Raw genomic sequence first — 22,804 nt, forward strand, 5'->3', positions numbered from 1 at the left:
CCCATTCTGGCTTACGCACGCGTGGCCGGAGGAGAGTGAGTGCTGCAGCAGAGCCCAGTGTGACCATATATTATATATATACAATGTATATATTATATATATATATAATATACACATTGCTTTGTATGCATGTCGGCTGTAATATATTGCTGTTGGCTGGTGGCCAAGGTAAATGCGAGGCAAAGGAACAATGGAAAGTTCATTCCCTGAATGTGCCTAATCTAGAAGGATCATAACACAGAGAGGATGCTGGGAACTCGCCTCAAACAAGCCATTCAACCCCCCCCCCCCCACACACACACACACACACACCCACACACCCACACACATACACACATACACACACCCCAGATATATACTGACTCATACACTGCATCAATGACCTGCATTTTCGCATGCACCCTGCTCACAAACACAAACTGCACTCAAATGTACATACAAACATGCACGCATTTCACTCAAATGCACCCATTTTTTTTTTATTGTGTGGCACTCTTGACTAGCCCATCACACCTCTGTCTGTGAGGCTGCCCTGCTCCAGGCTTCCAGAGCCATGATGGAGTGAGTCGTGTGTCTGTCATTCAGGCCCACACCACATGACTTCCTGTGTGGCGCCTCGCAGCAGGAGAGCAGGAATGCCTTGAGTCATGATGTGTGGACGTGGGGAGAGGCTGTCCCACAGCAAGCACAGTCTCGGGGCAGAGGGAGGTCAGTGGTGGAAAGTGTTGAAGATCCTTCATGGTGCCAAAAACAGAACGAGGAGACTGAACTAATTAGTTGATCAGCACCATACATTTTACTACTCTCATTCATTCTCAGCCTAAGTGACGTGATCTATGCGTGTCTTTAAAAGGTCACTGTATGAATCTGTTCCAAATGTGTCTGAAATACTTCACTGGGTGGAAGGTGCTCTGGTCCTTCTCTACTGGATGGATACACTGGGTGGGGCTGTTTGCTCTGTCAGTGATGTTGATGCCAGGCTGCGTCAGCTCAGCCAATGGCGCTGCTCCGCTGTGACCTCACGGATGACTCATCATTAACTGGCTCGCTGCTGGTCAGGCTGAAGGCCTGATCTCCTCATGCTTCCTGTCTGGAAAGGAGGCCTGGAGTTTTGGTGTGTGTGTGTGTGTGTGTGTGTGTGTGGTGTGTGGGGCGGCACCCCTCTGACCTGTGGAGCTCACTGCGGCCCATACATGAGCTTCCTGCTCCCGCCGGCTCACGGCCCCATTGTCACGTCTGCAGTCCCGTGCCAGGTCACAGGTCAAGACTGCCAGAGACGTGCAGAGCCCCCTGTGTTTGTGTGTGGGTGTGTGTGTCTGTCTGTGGGTGATTGTATGTTTGAACATACTCCTCCCTTTGATTGGGGTGTCCCCTGTGTGCTACCTGGCCTCCTCCACGCCTCACCTCCCCTGCGCTTGAGACGGAGCCAAAACACAGGCATTCACATGCGCTCCTATGTTTTAGCTGCGATTGTTTGCTGAGAAGTGATTGTCCATTTCTTTTTTTTTCTCCAAACTGAAACCTTAATATTGGTTTTAATAGCTGAATTGGTTTTGGCAGCTGTAAAACCAGTTAAGGGCACCATTAGAGGTTTACACATGGAAAACCGTAAATTGTTGACACTTCAGTGTTAAAAATAAACAGTTTTTCTGTTGTGAAATTTTGAATATTGTTTGTGTCAATATTTGCATTTTTGTGTGAATATTGTTTGTGTCAATATTTGCATTTTTTCAGCTTTGAAGATGGCAGATGTGTAGAGCAATTGAGATTATCATCTGGTTACAATTACGAAGGAGAATTATTCCTAATGGTTTCCCCGAGGAATGCAACAGTAGCTGAACATGCCATTCAATGTCTTTCTGCCTGCCTGTCTTCTCTCTTTCTTTTGATGGCTTTCTGTCTCTTTTCCCTCTTTCTCTCCTTGCACACTCGAACAGCTGGTGCCATGTACTCCAGTTGCTCTGGGCCAAGACAAGTTCCAGGCAGCCCTGTGTGGTGTGGTTTTGCATGGCAGAATTTTGCATTTGCAAACCCAAGCGACGGCAGGAAGGCAGCGGAGACCATGGCTCATCACTTTGAGTGACTGTGGGTGTTCTGTGCTGTGCGTCTGAAGTGATGAGCCTGCTCCTTAACTCCCATCTGCCTCTGTGATAACTCCCAAACGACACAGTGACACTTCAGCAGACTCACCCCTGGGCTGCAGAGGAGCCTGTGCCAGAGTGTGTTACACGGGCTCAGCAGAGACGCTTAATGGGCTCAGACCTCAGTCAGCACGCACGCAACAAACCCTCCTCTCTGCAGTTTTTTTTTTTTTTTTTTTTTTTTGAGCCTGCTCCAACAAAACGGCTAGCTGGTGACTTGAAGGTCTTTAGTACTTTAAGTACTCTTAGGTCTCTCTCTCTCTCTCTCTCTCTCCCTCACTCGTCTCTTTCTCTAGCTTCCCATGTCTGTGTGTCTCTATTTGTGTGTGTTGCTGTACAGCAGTAATGGTCCCTTGTAGAGGCCATTTTGTTTTGGTCTCAGGCAGGCAGCCCTGCTGCTGCTGGGGTGGTGCTCTGTGTCAGAAGCCTTTATCGCCATGCCAACAAGGCTGGAAACCATGCTCCAAGAGCTGGCCTCCACATCTGGGACCAATCAGCAAGCACCAATCAGAGCCCAGCGGTTTGGCTCGCCTGGCTGTAGTGAAGAAAAGAACATTTGGAAAAGAAGAAAAAGACACAACTCTTGCAACATGGGAGGACCAGGGCGCGACTCAGCTGCTCGTTGTGTGAGGAGAGCCATGTCTAATACGTTTAGTCAGTAAGCCGAGCACACTCACCATTCCTCAGCAACACAGCTCGGGAAAGCCGTAGAGCAGTGTTTTCACCTCTGGCTTTCAGTGTGGGTTGGTTGGACGTTGTTCTAGTTGTAACGCTGGAACTTAGGGGGGGAGGAATGAAGTCGAGGCTTTTTTTGCAGAAACATTATAGCAGTTGTAGGAAGTCCGAGCTTGCACATACGATTGGGCTATATGTCATTAAGATTGATAGGAGATCCACCAGAAACATGCTGTTGTGATATTGCACTTGGCATGTTTTTTGGAAGAAGGCCAGAAATACACAAGGCCCGGTTAAATTGCATACCAACCCACTGCCACATCAAACCTGCCTCACAGCAGTATCCCAAATGGTTTGATGCATATTCTTGGTTTTAAATTTATGGACAGTTGGACAACATAGCATTTAGGAAATTGGTTTCCTTATATCCCCATTTACAACTTACCACACACTAAGTGCCTCGAACCAGTCAATAGCCAATTTCACCTTCCAGTTATTTCATATTAAAGATTTATGATTGAGTTGACCTTTGTCTTTAGGTGCTTTGGAACAAAATGGTTGCTCCACTATTGACTCTCCACCCGCTGATGATGTTTGTAGCTTATGTGAATGTTCTCCCTTTTTGCCTGCCTGTACACTCTAAATACTCCAACTAAGTTGATGAATCCAACAAGAAAACCTTACTTGACACTTAATCCTCCCATTACAAATAAAATTGAAAAAATACAACATTCAGTAAGTGCTGACAGTTGAGCTGGAGACAGTGAAGCGGAGTATTGGCTAGCTGTCAGTTAGTGAGATCATAGACCGTCAATGATGTTGGCTATCAGGGCAGTAGTGCTAAATACCACACACTCTCCCTGGCTCTGACTGATGATGGTCTCAGTTTTTTGCTCATGAGAGGATTTGCAATAAAAGCAGAAAAATTGTTTGTGTACAGCACAATATATTGGCACATGCACACAGGGACACTCACTGAATACTGAACATCATGCACATGCACACGCTCTCCCCCCCCCCCCTCTTCATTATTCAAGGGGTGCTGACCATCTGTTGCTGTGGCAACCACGAGTGCTGGTTTCCCGTGCCCAGCTGAAAATGAGCGCCGTCTCCCTGGATAAGTGGAATGGTATATGTCACGCCTTCCAGAGTGGGAAGTGTCTCTGGAATTCCAATGGCCTCAGAATTCAATCAAAGGGCCGACTGCTGGCTTCTCACCCCTTTGGCCTTGCTTTTCCTTTTCTCTGTGTGCAGTGACTGAGGAATACAGTATTAGAGGTTGCAGGTTGACTGAGGAATACAGTATTAGTGGTTGCAGGTTGACTGAGGAATACAGTATTAGAGGTTGCAGGTTGACTGATTGGCCCAGGCTCTCTTGGTTTCCTGGTTGCACTGGAGGAGGGCGAGCCCTTTCAGCCAGCCTACAGTATGTGCTGTGGGGCAACTTGAGCCTCGACTGGCTTTTAAGGATCTTAACACGTGTTTGTTCACCAGGAATCAAATGGAGACTATATCAAGGATTACCGCTGAATCATGCACATTATGCATATTCCTAATGCATATACTTTGTTCAAAGAGAACCATTTGTGTGAGTGTGAGTTTACGTGTCTTATTAACCTGTCTGGGTAAACATATAGATGTTCCATCCCTGTCAATAATGTAAATCCTTTTCTGTTCTCTCCTCTGTCTTCTCCACCACAGGCCTTTCCTCCTCTGCCTAATGAGGCTGAGATCGCACACACCAAAAAGCTCTTCAGAAGACGGCGCAATGACAGGCGGTGAGTTAGCTCTCGCTTCCTCCTCTGTCTGTCTGTTTCTCTGACTCTCTTTCTTTCTCCCTCCTTGTCTGTGGTTTTGTCTGGCTGTCTGTCTGTCTGCATCCTGGGCTCTCTGTTGATCTGTCTGCATCCTGGTCTCTCTGTTGGTCTGTCTGTCTGATGGTCTGTGTGTCTCTCTATCTGTCTGTCTGCCTACCTCTCTCCACTTTTCTCTATTCTCTGTCTCTCTTTCTTCTAGGCAGGTTTTATAGGGGACATGGAGGGGATGTTCATGGAGTGTTGCTGAAGAAACACTGAGACACTACTGTACACACACACACACACACACACACACACACACACACACACACACACACACACACACACACGCACATGCACATACACACACACACTCAAAACACCCTCACTCTCTGAGCTCCACTAACCACTAACGTTAATTCACAGGCACAGCCATAACAACGTCAGATCAGGAATGTTTGCCTCATATATACAGACCAGGATAAAGACCAATACTCATGCGCTCAAACACACACACACACACACACACACACACACACACACACACTTATACTTATACTGTCAAATATACATAGCAAGGGCCACTTAGCCACATGCTACACAATCTCCGACACACACACACACACACACACACACACACACACACACACACACACACACACAGATGTTGGGGCACACTGTTTTTCCTCTAGTGCTTTTCCTCTTCTCCTAACATGCTGGGATTAGGAGCGCATTGTTCCTGTCAGTCCTAATAACGTGACTGTGTGCGCCAGCCTCACTCACTGGAGCACATCCACGCCTCTCACTCCCAGTCGGATCTCTCAGCTTCATCTTTTTTCTCCTTCACCTGACGTCAGTGGAAAGTTTGAAGTTGCCATTTTCTGTTGCTATGACACAGCTCTGAAGCTGAAATGTGTTGCCCTCTTCTTGTCTGTCATTCCCACTCTCGTTTGATTTGGGTAGTTGATTTTTTTGTGCTCAGAAAAAGCAGCACAGCAGGTAATGGAACTGGGGTTTGCGTGCCTGCAGGAGCGGATTGGCAGATTGTACTGATAACCTGATTGGACGATTAACTGATGCTGGGTGTTGTGTACAGAACTGGGCATTGAACTGGATATGGTCCCAGGTTGTGTGCATGTGCGTGTGCGTGTGCGTATCAAATCCTGTTCAGGTAATGTTATGGGTTGCAGCCTATTGTGGTAGACAGCAGTAATACAGAGACATGCAATATGACTAGTTTGGCAACCAGTGAAATCTTTACTCTCGAGGACGGTCACTCAAAGGAGCTTTAAAGGAATGTCTGAGAATGCTGTGAAAGCGAGCCAGTGGGTATGGCTGAGGCACTCAGACTATGTGAATGAACCTGTGTTACGTGAAGAAGCCTGTTGCCGCAAGATGTTTGGTTCACATCCCAGTTTCTTCCCTTGCCCTTCCCTAATCCGGGTTTGTAATTCGGGGGGGCCAATTATATCTGTCAAATATGTCTGTTGCTATCCCTAGCAGAAGCATACCATAGCTAGTTCTCACAACCACCACAAATTCAACTAAAGTAAATACATTGATTACCTAAGGATTTGATAGCCACAATAATATTAATCAGATGTTTTAAAGCAGCAATACGGAGTTCTGTTCCAAAACTAGTAAGCTTACTACCCAAAAGGCATACAAAAACCTTGCAAACACCACCAACAGCCCAGCTGATGCTGAAATAAGCTTGCCAACATGCTAACTGGTGTCTTTTGGCAGTATAGCTGGCAATGTCATGCGTGTGAAAGCTATTCTTCAATTTTTACAGGGTGTTCCAGCCCGGTACACAGAACTACATAGGGCATATGGTGGATCGCTAGTGGGGAAGACACAGGCTAGTGTAACGTTAACTTTCACGAGAAACTGTGGGGTGTGAGTTTAGAGTGGTATCCATTGTTACAGCCAACTCTTAAGTCCCTCAATGTAGTCCATCCTTTTTCTTTTCATCCTTTAGACAACAGTTAGTTACATAAGACCTACTGATGAATACATACTCACCGAACTGTTTGTCTAGGTTTTCTACTGCCGTTGTTTCGCTCACACCTTATTGTCGCAGATTTGGCTAAAACCCATTCATTTTTCAAGCAGGGATTTTTCTTTTCTTTTTTGGATCCAGATAGTGTTAGCATGCTAACGCTGAAAACTACAAACTTCTGGTCGACTCCCATACTCTATTGCTTTTTCACTTTGGCGTTTCTTTCATCCTTCATTCCTTCAAGGAGGGCTGTAGCCTAGCTCAGAGGACGTTTTGTTCCCTACAAGATGTTTAGCGCTTGTGTTTGGGTGTGCCGAAACGTGTGTGGAATTTGTATCCATGAGTCTGTGCGTTTCCTTCGCCGTGAAGCAGTACACTGCGACGCCTTCCTTCCCATCATTTCCCATACAGCTTGGAGACTCCAATTAATTTTATTTCCCCTCCCCCGCAGGGAAGGTAAAGAGAGCAGCACACGCAATGGGGTTGGGGTTCTCCACAATAACCTTCCTGGAGCACTGATGCAGTGTGTGTGTGTGTGTGTGTGTGTGTGTGGGCTCAGAGAGAGGTGTGGGTTGGTGCCCATTGGTGTACCCATACTCCAGTGCTGCAGTGAGGATTTAATCATCCCAGTGCTTTACGTCCTCCCCTGTACACGTTCTATACACAGACAGACAGACATAGAGAGACAGACATAGAGGAAGAGAGAGAGAGACAGAGACAGACATAGAGAGAGATGGGAAGTGGAAATAGAAGTGAGTAGAGAGATGAGTGCATGACCTGTGCACAGGTCTGGCTGTGCAGGAAAGGACAATACAGAATTAGGTATGGATCTCCTTCTGTCTCTCATTTTCTCTCCTTGTTCTCCTCTCTCTCTCTCTCTCTCTCTCTCTCTCTCTCTCTCTCTCTCTCTCTCTCTCTCTCTCCCCACATGCCTCTGCTCTTTGCCACACCTCCTATCTTTTCTGTTTCTCTCCTTGATCTCCTCTCTCTCGCACCTCCTATCTTTTCTGTTCCTCTCCCCTCCTCCTGTTCTCCTCTGCACTCTCACCATTTCTTTGCCCATCTTTCTCTTCACCTGCTTCGTCTGCCTTTGCTTTTACTTTTACTTTGCCTTTGTCTACCTGTCCCTGTCTCTCTCTCTGTCTGTCTCTCTCTGTCTCTCTCTCTCTCTCTCATTCTGCACCCAGCCTGACAGAAGGCACTCTTGCCTGTTAGTGCAGCATGTCTGCACAGTGGCCCAGAATCCTTTGCTGCTGGCAGAGAGGACACTGCGGTCTTGTTTGTCAGAGATTCTGGCCGAAGGACAAATCCTTGCCCTGGCAGGACACCTCACTGCAGAGGCACACCGGCCAGTCCTGGGGGCTTGTGTTTCAAGCAAGTGAGAAGGACTGGAAGGCTCTCTACCTCTCTCCTTCTCTCTCTCTCTCTCTCTCTCTCTCTCTCTCCTTCTCTCTCCTTCGCTCTCTCTCTCTCTTTCGCTCTCTCTCTCTCTCTGTCTCTCTCCTTCGCACTCTCTCTCTACTCTCTCTCTCTCTCTCTCTCTCTCTGGGGTGAAGTCTGCTGGCAGACCTGCAAACACACTTAGCCTGAGGCTGTGAAACTCTGGGAATCAGGGACATATGCAGGCCCTGGCTTTTCAGCTTGGAGGATGTATTAAATCAAGGTCACTCTGTTATGCTTTGTCTCCAGAAGCATTATCAAACAGCCAACTGCCAGTGTCGCCTGGCTTGAATGGATGAATCACTGACTTAATGTATATTTTGTAGTTCAGCGAAAAAAAGGACACCCACTCATGCTAAAGACATTTATTTCTGAAATCTTCCTTTTTAGGTTTGTTACATTTCCAAGTGATGGTGTTTAACTCCCAAAGGATTGATACGCCGACACTGTCATTCCGTAGGCCTTGAGCCTGTGTTGTGTTTCACAGTAGAACAGCAGTACTGTTCAAAGTGGGGCTCTGTGATGAGGAGGCCATTTGTACATGCAAAGGTTAAGCATTCTTCAGATAAAGGTTTGCTTTAAAAGGCTATGCTAAATGAATGAGGAAAATTGAAATACATTCCTAGCCTAAGTCTAGGCTAAGCATGAGTGCAAACATGACCGCCTCTCTCTTCAAGCTCCAGCTCCCTCCAGCTTCTCTCCTTCTTCCCCCCCTCAGTAGGTACAGTTTAACAGTTGAATGCCTGAGGGTTCTTCTGGCTCATGTACAAAACCTTGCATAGACTTCATACTAAAACATAACGCGCACACGAAGCTGGAAAGCTGCGTACACACAAAACAATTCAGGTGTATGAAACCTTTTCTTTGTACATCCCGATCAATGACAAATTGAGCGCACATGCACGAGCACCACGCTCCACTCGCTCACCCCTCAATTACGCTCATTTTCATACGCTAATGAATAAATGGCAATAGTCACCTTGCCACTATTAGTCCCTATTCACATTTCTGCATTAATGAAATGAGTGCCTTCTATTAACAAAGTCAAATTCTACCGACGACGCCGACGCCTTCATGTGTGTGTAGTCAGTCGCTCCAATTACATTGCAGCTCTCACTGCAACTTGAGCTTTAATGTTAGCCTGGTCAACCACATCATATCGGAACTGTATACACCTGCTGACATACAGATTATCCCACGCCATCCAAACCGGTCTGCCAGTTTCCTCTGGAATGCCCCTGTCGTCAAGAAGCCCAGTGTGGTGGTTAGGGAATATCGTCAAGAAGCTCAGTGTGGTGGGAAGGGAATATCGTCAAGAAGCTCAGTGCGGTGGTAAGGGAATGTCGTTGAGAAGCCCAGTGTGGTGGTAAGGGAATGTCGTCGAGAAGCCCAGTGTGGTGGGAAGGGAATGTGCAAATGCGTGACTTGGCACACTAAAACCACACCCAATTCAGAGGATAGCTTTTGAAACGTTTGATAAGCCAGTCATGGAACAAAAACATCTGCGCGTTCTCTAAATACACGTTCCCTTTTCATTGGAATGAACCCCTAATAGGCTGCGATTGTTATTCGATTCTGTAATGCATAGCATAGCATTTGCATATGCTTACATGTCCATTTGTTAAACGGCATACACCTTGATGTGTTAGTATTTCCAATAAGGCCCATGTGTCTATACTGTGCAAACCATTAGCAAAGCCCTCAGACTCGTAAACTAGTAATGTTAGTTACGCCAACTCACTAAAAGCATTAAGAAATGTGCAAACGCCAGACATGAACTTGGCTTGGAGGAACGCACACCCTCACGTCCATTTCACTCCTGATGCATCCAAGCGTGAGCATGCAAGGTGCTGTGTGCAACGTCCGTTTGTACATGAGACCCCAGGTCCTGTTGATGGTGAGCAGCGATGCATCTTTTGAAGTGTCAGTTGTCCGTGGACGTGGCCACATTAGTGCTGTCAGTCTGAGAGTGGCCCCCTCTCCTGTGTCCTCTCTGGGTAATCAGGCCATTAGCTGATGACTCCGTCATGCAGGGCAGAGGTTGTTCCTGGGAGAGCCCATCACGCTGTGACGGCAGCATGCTGACGACCATCTCTGCTCCCCTCTGCGTAGTTGATCTTCAGTTGGTTGTCAGCAGGATTCAATTTGTTGCAAAGATGTCTTTGAATTAGTTTGAGAAGGAGAAATAGATTTCTGAAATCATATTAATAAGAGATGTGAAGATGATATCACATTTGTGGTTTCATACTGTCTATGGGAGACAGATAATGCTCCTTTTACAGCACGTTGTAGAGAAACAGGAATCCAGTACATGTTGTCCAACTAGTGTGTAAAACGTGATGTAATGTACTTGTTATGGTAAAACTTAGTTAGACAAAGCATCCAAAGGCAGAAACATTTAATTCATATTATATGATATTAAAGGGGAAAGAAGTAAAAATATTTTTTTCATGATGCACATTTTTAAGATATCTCACAGGATGCACACAGAATCCTCTGCCTAAACGGTTAAAGTTTCTCACACTGCCTTAACGGCCCTTAATATGCTGCTCGCTGTCTGGAGCCTTACCTCTGCCAGTAATGCGTCTCCTCTGTCTGTCCTCAGGCACACACCTGCCACATGCTGTGGTCAACACTGGCACTGGGGGGTTTTGTGATTAACATGTTTGAGCTTCAAACAGTCTAATCCTTGTATGTTGTGGCAATGTGCACGCTTCCTGTGATGGCAAACATGCGCCCGTCATGAATATGTATCCCCCCGCTACGTTTGATGTGCCAAAACGGACAGGATTAGACAGAAAGATTGTCGTCTCTGTGTCGCTTTTTACCATCAAGGAGACCCAGAATGTCAAGGCCCCCTTTTGGGAATGATAAACATTGTTCATTTTTCTGTGTTTCTTTTTTTGTTTGTTTGTTCTTCCTCTCTCTGTTTGATTTTCTTTTGAACTGACTTGCATGGATAAGAAATCCTCTCTGATCCACAGAACAGAGTCGGTGGCATGTTAGAGCTTAGCTACCGCCGCGTGTTCCTGTCTCTGTGTTTTCTACTGTCGCTCTCACACGGTTCTCCTGCGCTCTGTCTTGTGTCTGTCTGCTGTGCCTTCTGCTTGACCTTGTCTTCTCCTCTCCTGGTTTAGTGTCCACCGACTCGTATATATACAGAGGCACAGAGGCTTTCTCATGCTCTTGGATTTGGCAAATTTCTGCGACAAACCTCCATCTGCATGTACACACACATCACACAACTCTTCTTGCTGTTTATTTTTAAAGGCACCATGCCTGTCCCTTATTGTTGCCTTCTTCCACATGCCTCAAACATGGCTTCATCAGGCCTGCTGGGCCCTGTCTGCTGAGCTTGTCTGGGGAGAGCGACTTCCTCTTATCTTCTCCCTGACCTGCCGCCGTCACTGTCATACACACATGTCGAGGCTCCACAGCCTTAAGAGATTAGAGCCAGGGATCAGAAAGAAATGGCTTAAACGCAGAAATATGTACAGTGTCTTTTTTTGTCCAGGCCCTTAAGCAGAATGTCTTTAGAAAGGTATAAGGCATGCATGCAGCTCCTGAAGAGGCTGCTATCGTTCCTCGTGCCTGAGAGAAAGATGAGCTATTTGGGTAACAACGAGGCTGGTCCAGTCCTAGGTTGAAGTGCTTATTTGGTTTCCCTGATTGTTCATCTTTTGTTCAAGATTTAACAAGTGGTAGATAAAGATGTCAAGTCTACTTGAAATGACTTGCTTTTTAGAAAAATTGAAATGACGTTGCTTTTCATTTGGAAGAGATAACCTGTGTATAGTTGTGCTTGCAGCAGCACACATCAGGAGTTCTGTTGAGGAATGGACTGAATTGGCTGCAGCATGCAGGGTGCCTATGGTGCCTGTGAGCTATTACCTGATATATTTGCTGTTGCTAATTATTGTTAGCTGTTTCTAAATGTCAAGTGGCCATGTCTTGCTCTCCCAGAACAACCTTACTCCACAACAGTCTTTGGGGAGATGCTGTGCCAATACCACAGCCTTCCTTTTTTTTTTACACACACACACACACACACACACACACACACACACACACACACACACACACACACACACACACACACACACACACACACGCGATTTCTGTTTCTTTGCCATTTGGGAGTTTTTTTTTGTTTAATGTAAAGCCCCAGTAATGAAGTAGTAGTGAATAGACTGGGCAAATGTGACGAGACATGTTCAAGTGGGGCACAATCACCACAAGTATCACGGCACATCCTACAGACCATTCAATCAGATATGACTTCAGCCATCAACATCTGAACATCACCTAGTCTTCCGGACCTTAATCCTCGTAGAAGACCATGAATTTACTTACTTTTCCAGTGGTACAATATTTTTTGTATTAACATCCACTTAAACCATAATCATACCTTTACCTTTGTGACTTTTTGTTCATTTGTTCGTTAAGGTTTTGCCAGTAAGCACAACAAACATGCATCACTGAGGTGACTGTCTCAGGTTTGTCTAAGACTTGTCTCAGGAAGTTTAATTTCCATCTGCGCTTCATGATGATAATGATGATGATGATTCAATGGCAGAGATTTGGCGTTTGGGAACACGGTGTGCAAATGAGTATTAGAAAATGCACCAACCCAGGAGAGCGCGTGTCCTTAGACTGTGGAGGTCACCTGGTCACCACAGATTTAGTTGTAGTAGTGTGCTTTATATCTCACTGCACTCTGAGTTGTGATGGCATCCTCGTAGATCTGTTCATTCAGTCATTAGTTTTGCCTTGAGATTCCCCTCCTCCCTTCCTCTTGCATGTGCCTGTTGGGTCCTAAGCTCCCTTCCTTCTCATTCCTTCTCCCGCCGCCCTCTCCCTGTCTCTTCCTGCTTGTGTTTGTCGCCCTTCCAATCATCCATCTATTCATTGAAACCTAGATGCCCTCTCATGCTTTTAGAAACGTTCACCAGGACCAGTTAACGGTGCTGCTGTCCGCCCAGGGGAACCGGCACGTTACCAGGTCAGTGGTCAGGGGTCAAGGGTCAGGGCCGGGACGGGCACTGAGGAGGGCGGAGTCGGGAGCAAGTGGGAAATGTGTGGAATACAACTTTGGTGATGTGGAGATGTCATGGGTATAGATATAATAGCATTCATTCTATGTATTTAGTATATAATTTGGAATAAGCTGGTTGTAGACTAGTATAGGTACTGTATAACAGAAGATGGAGGGGTGCCGTGCATAGACCAATGTGTGCAAATGATAGACACAGAGAAAGGAGGACAATTTAGTTAATAGGTGTACATGTTGGGACCCTTATACTGCAATGTCATGTCTGAAGGATTTGGGAAAACATCCCTCCATTTTTTTTATATCTCTGGGTGGACACACACTCAAGACTCTAATAATAATATTTCCTGATCACAGTTTTGTCACTGAGAGTATACAAATAATGGACAAAAAAGCATCAAGTCTCAGATTCAAAAGGATGTTTTTTTTTTGTAGCAAAACGTCTTCACTGCAATTTCCGATGAAATTTGGCAAAAGACTTTGAGTAATCAATTGGGTTTTTCCATTGGCACTTTTGGTCGTGCCGAGACAGGCCGGGCTGTGCCAAGCTGATTTGCATTTCAATTAGAAGTTGAACAGCGCCAAACTGCTCCATGCCACACTCATTTGGACCCTCTCCTGGGCCACACCGGGTCCGCCTTGAAATAGAATGTCACAGAACAGAACAGAACAGAAACAGAATGTCACAGAATGACATTGATCATACTATCTCTTTTGTGATTGGCTCAGTCATCATTCAGCGTTTGCCATATTGTCTGTATGTTTATTTATCAAGTATGAAACAGATCTGGTTAAAAGGTTCAATCTGGGAAGTTTGAATGGGCCTTCTTCTATCAGCGTCACAATAGCCTGCTGCAGCCATTTTGTTGACATAGAAAGACACACCTAGGGACACAAACAGTATATCAGCTATGTGGGTCTACAACCATAGCAAGTTTCATGTGAATTGGTGAAGTCTAAGTAGATGATATCGTCCACCCAAAACTAGTGAGGAAAATAATGTTAGTAGAAGAAGGATGAAAACGTTGTCAAAAACTGGCGCAGCGGCGATCATAATTATACCATACAGATCTAGAATTCACATTTATCTGCATATCTAACATTACTTATTGAAGCCATCGCATACTAGTAACTCAAATTTGCTGTCAACACTGGGCTGACTAGCGTGGGATTTCTATGTCAACAAAATGGCGACGGCTTGGTTTGCGAATAAGACCCATAGTAACTATAACAATGATAGTAAATGGTAAACTGCCCGTCGACATTTTTTACACAGTGGGTTTGTTTAGGCAGACTTTGAATTAACAAAATAAACGTATTCTCTCATTGCGACAAGTGGTATAAACTCGTTAAATTCCATGGTTAAGTAACATTGTTTTCTTGAGAGCTAGCAAGATGACATAGAAACAGCTAACATCAATGTTAGCAAGGATTCAGGCTTAGAAATAATGGAGTCAGTTTTAACCAAGCAGCCTGTATTATCTTTCACTAAAGAAAGTAGTGCTAGCCTGCAAGCTAAACTGGTTTTATTTTTTAGACTAAACCAAGTGTTTCCTTTGTGGGCTAAATACATGTATGGCAACCGGGGTACAAACGGAGGTAACTAATGTTGCCTCATGGAGGTAGTTGGCTCCACTAGGTCGAATATGTTTGTAAATTGGGAAACCTCACAGCCTTATCCCTTACTTAAAGGCACACCCTCAACTGACACTCACACTCATACACTATCCTTGTATTGCCTCATCCAGCTCATTAAGCTTGCTGAAGACATTTTACAAGATGGTCAGCACAATTCAGGGCATATTTTCAGGTCTTTGCATTCGTGATGTGCCGTCTGATGAGTTTTGTGTGCACATGCTTATGTATGAGCTGTAGCCCAGGTTTTCTGCACTCGCTGTAAAATAAATCAAGTTCTGTGAATGTTCAAGGTCCACCAAACTTTCCGGCGGCGAAGAGCAACTCTTGTTCTCAAGTTTATGACAATGACACACTTTTTCTGAAGGCAAAGATGGCCTTTACATCACCTTCAGATTTGTTTTTCTAAAAGCAGGCTCTTGATTTGTATTGTCGTCTTGAGGGCATTGTGCATGTGTTTATTAAACTGTAATGGGAGCGATAACTAAAAGCATTTAGTTGAAAGTAGCACAGGAGCGGTTCTTTTTCTTTTTTTTGCTCACACTTTTTTTTCCTCTCCTCGGTGTCAAAGGTAGCATTTTATTCTTATTTTTTAATTCCTCTCTTTTATCGTTGCCACCCACTCAGACATTCCTCCCACACATGGTTGTGTGTGTGTGTGTGTGTGTGTGTGTGTGTGTGTGTGTGTGTGTGTGTGTGTGTGTGTGTGTGTGTGTGTGTGTGTGTGTGTGTGTGTGTTCCCATGTCCTCCACTGTGTTCACTGAGCTCCTTGTCCTCCTGGGCAATGGGATAGGAAAGGGCCATGAAATGCAAAATCACAAGAGGACACCTGAGGGGAATGGAAGCATCCGCCTGAAAAATGTTTCTTATGAAGTGTCTGTCTCTGTCTGTCTGTCTGTCTGTCTGTGTCCGTCCGTCCGTCTGTCTGTCTGTGTTGTGGGGGGGGGGGGGGGGGGGGGTTACATGTAAAGGCTGCCTGTGTGGGTCAGAAAAGGTTAAGGCTCGTAAAAGTGGCTGAATGCCATGCCCAAGCCAGCCAACTGGATGTCTTTATTTCGAGGCTGTCAAACAGCATGCTGGATTGGTGGCACTTGGGAAAGGTCAGGATTCCTGCTTGGTTCTGGGGGGCCGGGCTCTCCTAAGCAGGGCTGACTGGATGTGAAGCACGCAGGGCAGGCTGAGGTGAGCGGCAAAGGGGCCCTGTTGTCTGATGTCTCCCCACCACGCTGCCGTGGCATCTCTGTGATGTGGCCGCCGGCAGGTTAATCCAGGGCCAGAAGGCCATGATTTATTGGTTATGTGTTCATCATGTTTTCAGCTGTTTTGGTGAGAGTGCGCTCTTGGAAGTATTGCCCATGCTTCTCTGACCTGTCATTTATATCTTAAACAAAGGTCCCAAAGAGTTTGGACTGTATTCTCACCTACTGTTTGTGTGGATGAGGCAGGGCTGCTTCAGAAACCATCTCTCCTGATGGAGGCATGCGTGCCCTTATTTATTGGTCCTTCTCATCTGTCAGGTCCCAGCAGACGTGATTCTAGCGATCGTTCTGTTCATGCCATCAAATCACTTATTTGCACGTTATACATTGCTGATACAATGCCTTCATTCTCCTGCATTCCAAATACCTGGCTAAATGTCTCGCACATTGAATTCTTGAGATGTGCTATGGCATTTTTAAATATGGATATCTATTTAAAACCTAGATAATAGCAGATTGTCATTTCAGCGGTGCAAGACTACCCGCTCCTGTTTCTCAGGGGTGTCATCAGTGGGTTGTTCTGCTGGTGATGTGTAAGGGGACTTTTAGTTTTTTCCCTCCCCGGCTTGCGTGACACTCACACACAGACGTCCCAGGGTTCCAAACAGCAGTAGGGGGTCAATCTATGCTAGCCTGAAGGCTTTGGGGTGAGAATCTACCACTGCAGTTGCTGTGTGTGTGTTCAGCCCCCCCCACCCCCCAGCACCAGACCAGACTACCCCCTCCCCCAGCCAAACGCCTGCTGACTCCAGTGGCTATGGGCAGCTTCTGAGTAAAAATAGATCCACAGGATGTGTGGCGTAAGTGATGGACTAAAGAACTCCAATGTAGCAATTAGAGCTGTGGGCCTGTTCTCCAGGCTGCTCAGACAGAATGTAGGTCAGGCCTGTTCCACTGCGCTCGGCTGGGGACGGAGGGACGCGCCTCCGGCCAGGGATAGAAAGAGAGGCAGGGAGATAGACAGACAAACAGACAGAGAGAGAGAGGGGCTGATGCCAGTGATGTCAGGCTGTAGAGAGGAATGTGAGCAGCGGGAATCTTCCACTGCCCGCGGGTCTCTTTGATAAATGGTTGATGGTGAGTTTGCCAAAATTCACCAAGTCCACATCGGTTTGGTCTGCAGGTCACATTGGATGTAAAGAGTGCCCTCATCCTGCTCCCCTGCTCTGTGTTTATGTGGCAGACTCCTGGTTGACTCGCCCGCCATCTTCCTTCACTTCAAAGGAACTCATTCCTCTCGCTGGTTAATCTTGTGACACGCGACGTGTTCCAGTCATCTGATCTCGCAGAAGACGTCGGAGTCTCGCGTTTGACTCTTCAGAGAGCTGTAAGCGTTCAAATGAAGCTCCGTGAAATCCACTTTGATCAGCTCTCGCGGGTCTGACAGCAAAGGGAAGAATGGCAAGATCTTACGAGAGAAATCAACTGGGGTAGAGCGGCAGAAGTCTTTAAGTCGTGGTGTCTCAGGGACTTGATAGGAGTGTACAGGGTGTTTGTATTGCTTTCCCATGATCTTCCACTGGCACAAGCACACGTTTGTGTGTGCACGCACACACACACACACACACACACACACACACACACACACACACACACACACACACACACACACTTACATACACACACACACACACACTTACATACACACACTCACGTGCACAAACACACACACACACACTTACATACACACACACACACACACACACACACTTACATACACACACACACACACACACACACTTACATACACACACTCACGTGCACAAACACACACACACACACTCACGTACACACACTGCATCTGTTGCTCTCTCAGGTACCTGTTGCCATGGAGCTTGTTACAACAAGTGTTACATTGCTGTGCTTACAAAAATCTCTTTCTAGTCCCATTGCAACATTGGCATTAACAGTGCGTGTAAGATATTGACTCTCCCACACACAAATCCATTATTTATTCTCTTACACCAAGACGTAGCCATTTACAGAGATACTATAGCACATATACACTGTGTGTTCTCCTATGCAAGCCAGATCAAGTTGTAGGCATGCAGAGATATGCACACACACACACACACACACACACAGAGCACACACACACACACACACACACACACACATACACACAGAGCACACACACACACACACACACACAGAGCACACACACAGAGCACACACACACAGCACACACACACAGAGCACACACACAGAGCACACACACACACACACACTCATTTGTATGTGCACAGATAGACATGGCGCATGTCCAGTCCATTCTCAGCGGTGGGAGCACAGACTCGTGTGAGCTCACATGCTTGACTGGTCAGGGGAAGATGAGGGAATTCAGTTAATCCTATTTTTGCATAAGTCCTGCGTAAAGCTGAACCCCACATGGAACAGCAGCACTCACAGACTTCATACACTTAAAGAGGCCGATAGCTACCGAAGAAAGATTAAGCTCTAGTCCAGTCAGTTGGCTGCCATTTGAAGGCAGGGAGTGGACGTCTGCACTGACCAGTAGAATCATAGAACGAAATCGAGCGTACTGAGAGAGCATTTGGGTGGGTGGAGGAGCAGGGCGAGAGAGACTGTGTGGACCAGATGGACATGACTGTCCCTGTCTGTGACTGGGTTGGTGGCCAAAGTGTTAGCGGCTTGGTCGGTGGCATGTGGCTAACGGAAGCATGCTCTCGTTCCAGGAGACAGCAGCGGCCGCCCACCGGAGGGGGAGGAGGAGGAGGAGGAGGAGGAGGAGGAGGAGGGGGAGGGAAAGCCCAGAATCCTCAGCAACAGCAGCAGCAGTCACCTCAACAACAGAACACTCAGCAACAACAACAACAGCAACAGCAACAGCAACAGCCGACGCCTCAGCAGCATAGCCAACCCCAGGGCGGCGAGCAGCAGCAGCAGCAGCAGGGGGGCAATGCCAAGCCCAGTGGCCGTCCCTACCAGGGCTCTGGCCAGCGCCCACACCACGGCTACAGCCAGAACCGCCGCTGGCAACACCCCCAGAAGCACCAAGGCAACGCACCTCAAGGAGCCTCGCCCAGCCACAAGGGGGCTCCCCGCAATGCCAAAGACTCTGAGAATGTGAAGGCAGAGGAGGAGGGCGCTGACAGAGAGCGGGCCCCCAAAGAGATGGGCTCCCAGAGAGAGGCCCCGGGCGACGGGGCCCGAGTCAGCCTGCTGCAGTCATCTAAGGAAAGGCTGAGGAGGAGGCTCAAGGAGAAGGTAAAGCTCTTTAGTGTCAGCTACTATCAGCGTCAGATGTCAGCCTAGCTTGGGCCTATCCACACACACACACACACACACACACACACACACACACACACACACACACACACACACACACACACACACACACAGAAAAGCCCTCTCACTTGCTATCTCTCTGGCGTACAAAGTAATCACAATATTCCCTAGCACATTCTCTCTCATTCATTATGCTGCATATCAGAAAACACAACCGCAACTCAAAATGTGCTGTTCACAGAAAAGGTAACCATATACTGTACATGCAAACCCACATAGATGCATATTTAGACCCCTGTATCATTAAGCCTGATCATTAGAAGGGGCCACTACACGGAGACTGATGTTCTGTGTTACTTTAGGAATGTGTGTGTGTGTGTGTGTGTGTGTGGTTGTGTGTGTGTGTGTGTGTGTGTGAGTGTGTGTGTGTGTGTGTGTGTGTGTGTGTGAGTGTGTGTGTTTCTGTGAGAAAGATAGAGAGGATAAATGGCTGAAGCAGCAGCAGCAGTGGCTGGCTGGAGCTTTCCGCTGTGTGCTCATTTCTGTACTGCTGCTCTCAGCACCGCAGGCTTCCTCCCACTAACCCCTTCACTGTGTGTGTCTGTGTGTGTCTCTGTGTGTGTGTGTGTGTGTGTCTCTGTGTGTGTGTGTGTGTCTGTGTGTGTGTGTCTGTGTGTGTGTGTGTGTGTGTGTGTGTGTGTGTGTGTGTGTGTGTGTGTGTGTGTGTGTGTGTGTGTCCATGAGGTTACACGCAGAGATGCCTGTGTCTTTCTGTGTGCATGCGTTTGTGTCTGGTGTTTTTCTTGAGTTTTTCGAGCAGCATGAACAACAACCCTCCTCCTCCTTTTTTTCTTCATCCTCAGACCTCTCAGGCTTTTCTAATGAACTTATTATCACACATGATGCCTCTTTTAATTACCAAAACAACAGGAAGTGGGTTTGGGCACAGCCTCCGAGTCTGTGGGCATCTGATGTAATGGTTGCTCTGATTGAAGTTGAAAATGAAGATTCAAAACTAGCCTGTGGACAGATAGATAGATAGATAGATAGATAGACAGATGCATGGATAAATGGGTAGATGGATGGACAGAGATAGATGGATAGATAAATGGATAGATAGATGGATAGATAGATGGGTAAATAGATGGATGGACAGGTCTATATAAGCTGAAATCATACTTACATTGTGGATCAGACTGTGACCTGGGGAAGTATCTCTGTCTATCTATTTCTCTCTCCTTTTCTCTCCTTCTCTCTCCCTCCCTCAGGAGGAGGTTCCTGTGTTGCCCATGCCTCCCCAGCGGAGCCGAATGGACCGGCTGCAGGAGCTGCTGAACAGCATGCGCAACAACAGCAGCGGCGTGGAGAGCCAGCTCAGCTCCTTCATGGAGGAGGCGCAGAACTCGGCCAGCTCCGAGGAGATGCTGGAGGAGGTCGTGCGCACCATCTATCAGAAGGCCGTCACGGACCGCAGCTTCGCTGCCACCGCCGCCAAGCTCTGCGACAAGATGGCGCTCTTCATGGTCGAGGGCACCAAGTTCCGGTCCATCCTCCTCAACATGCTCCAGGTCAGAGAGAGTGTGCAGCTAACAGACTGGCAGAGCAAGTCATGATTCTCAATGTGCTCAAGACAATGGAGAGCAGTAGACTAGCTGGGTTTCCATCCAACCTTCTAATGCAAATTTAGAGGGGGTTGGATTAACTCCCGATTCGCGTAGGGTAATGCGACTAAGGTTGATGGAAGCGAGTTTATTAGAATCAAATTGCATTTTGTTGCGATTTTATTACATGTTTACATTACATTATATTACATTACATTAAACAGCCCTGGCCACCTTGAGCTTTGAACCCACAGCTGTCCACAACTCCTCCCTTGATTAGGACATTTTTTATTTACATAACAGCGGATGGAAATGTGCTCTTGTTTCTTTCGGCCACATTTGAATAAACACGCTTAAATATGCGAATGTGTTGGATGGAACCCCAGCTACTAAGAGGTGAAGAACAGATTTAGATTAAGAAAATGAAATGATTTAGAAATCTTGCCACTCTAGAGCAAGTAGGAAAGAAAGAAAAGGTTCCGGGGTTTTGGTCTGGTGTATTCTTTTAGAACCTGTGATCCCGGGGGTGGCCCCTGCCACCATGTGACGCTCAAATACCACTGGGCATCGGTGGCATGAGCCTGCAGGTAACACCCAGCACTAACCTGGCACATGTGAAAGTGGCAGCATGACATGGCACATTGGAACAGCATACGACTTGGCATGGGCGGCCCCCTTCTCCGCAGGGAACAGAGGAGCATGCCACGTGTTCACGCGCCGCACGGCATGGCGTAGCTCAAACTGGAAGCTCAAAAACAGCATGCTGCTGTCGAGCCCCAAGCCAGCTTCGCTTCTGTTCAAGGTCTCCTCCCTTTAGCTGTGAGCCTTTCTCTCCCAAGACTGGGCCTCTTTTGGGGAAAAGAATAGACAAGCCCCGGCTTATCTGTCAGCATCTCAAACCAGACTTAGACCAGAGCAGGCTGCCGCAGCTCAGCTCAGCGCAGCTCAGTGTGTCTGGCCATCTGAGGAGGCCCGGTGTGCTCGGCGGCAGGGGGAGGAATGGGCTTAGGCTGGCAAGGCGTTGGCACAGCAGGCTCCTGCCGCGCTCAGCGGGGCTCCGCGTCTACTGCCTCGCCCCTGTTGCCAGACGCTCCGCCAGACACCTCCTCCTAGGAGACGCTGTTTTTATGGAGGTGGTGGAGGGGCTCTGACAAGCACGCCACTCTAAATGTCATCCCACCTGCTGCTCCTGGCGCTGCCGTGTCTACCTTTTGAGTTCTCTCTTCTCTTCCCTTCGCTTCTCTTCTCTTTTCTTCTCTTCTCTTCTCTGCCCCTGCTTGTCTCCAGGACTTCCCCTTTTCTCTCTGTGACGTGATTGGCCCCCTCTTCTGCCATGTTCTCATTCAGCAGAGCCGCGAGGGCAGCTTATTAAGAGCGGCGTATCGCACTTATAATGTTACCATAAAATGGCTGCCATGGAACATTTAAAGACATAATACTCATCATTAAAAACTCCCATAGCATACTGACACGTGGCATGAAGAGTTTAGTTTCTATGTAGAGTGCCTTGAAAACATATTCAGCCCAGTGACAGGCGTCACCATATGCTGTATGCTACTAAATGTTTGTTGGCCTCTTTGTGGCTTCCGTCAGCCTTTTCTCGGCCGTGTTTGGGTGATCCCGCTTCCCCTTCCTGACCGCTGCCATTTGATTGGCTTTGAACGTTCACCATCACGGCACAGAGCGCTCATGAAAAACTCACTTTGAACGGTGTTGGAATGCTCTTGCAAAGGTTCCATACATAGTTGGGCACATTCTCATAGGCAATGTGAGACTGGTGCTCAGAGTCTTATCTCGCAAACAAGGAAGTCCGCGACCACACAACACGGGCTTAAACACAACGTGCACGTCTCTATTGCAGCCCTGAACTCTTCTCTCCCTCTCTCTCTCCGTCTCCCTCCCTTCCCCTCCTTCTCTCTCTTCCTCTCAGAAAGTCTGACCTCCCGACTGTGGTC

At 47.1% G+C, this 22,804-nt stretch overlaps 1 protein-coding gene across 5 annotated transcripts in view; it reads left to right on the forward strand.

The window, feature by feature from the left end:
- ctif (CBP80/20-dependent translation initiation factor) overlaps window positions 1-22,804 on the forward strand; it is a 70,675-nt gene that overhangs the window by 37,080 nt on the left and 10,791 nt on the right. For 3 of the 5 annotated variants that reach the window (XM_031578369.2, XM_031578366.2, XM_031578367.2), the window contains 4 exons: window positions 4,518-4,594; window positions 12,994-13,056; window positions 18,696-19,227; window positions 20,517-20,816. In XM_031578369.2, coding sequence (XP_031434229.1) covers window positions 4,518-4,594; window positions 12,994-13,056; window positions 18,696-19,227; window positions 20,517-20,816 — 972 coding nt within the window. The remainder of the gene's footprint in view (window positions 1-4,517; window positions 4,595-12,993; window positions 13,057-18,695; window positions 19,228-20,516; window positions 20,817-22,804) is intronic. The other 2 variants (XM_031578368.2, XM_031578370.2) reach the window with 1 other exon arrangement.

This window comes from Clupea harengus, chromosome 12, assembly GCF_900700415.2.
Source record: "Clupea harengus chromosome 12, Ch_v2.0.2, whole genome shotgun sequence".
Lineage (NCBI taxonomy): Eukaryota > Metazoa > Chordata > Actinopteri > Clupeiformes > Clupeidae > Clupea > Clupea harengus.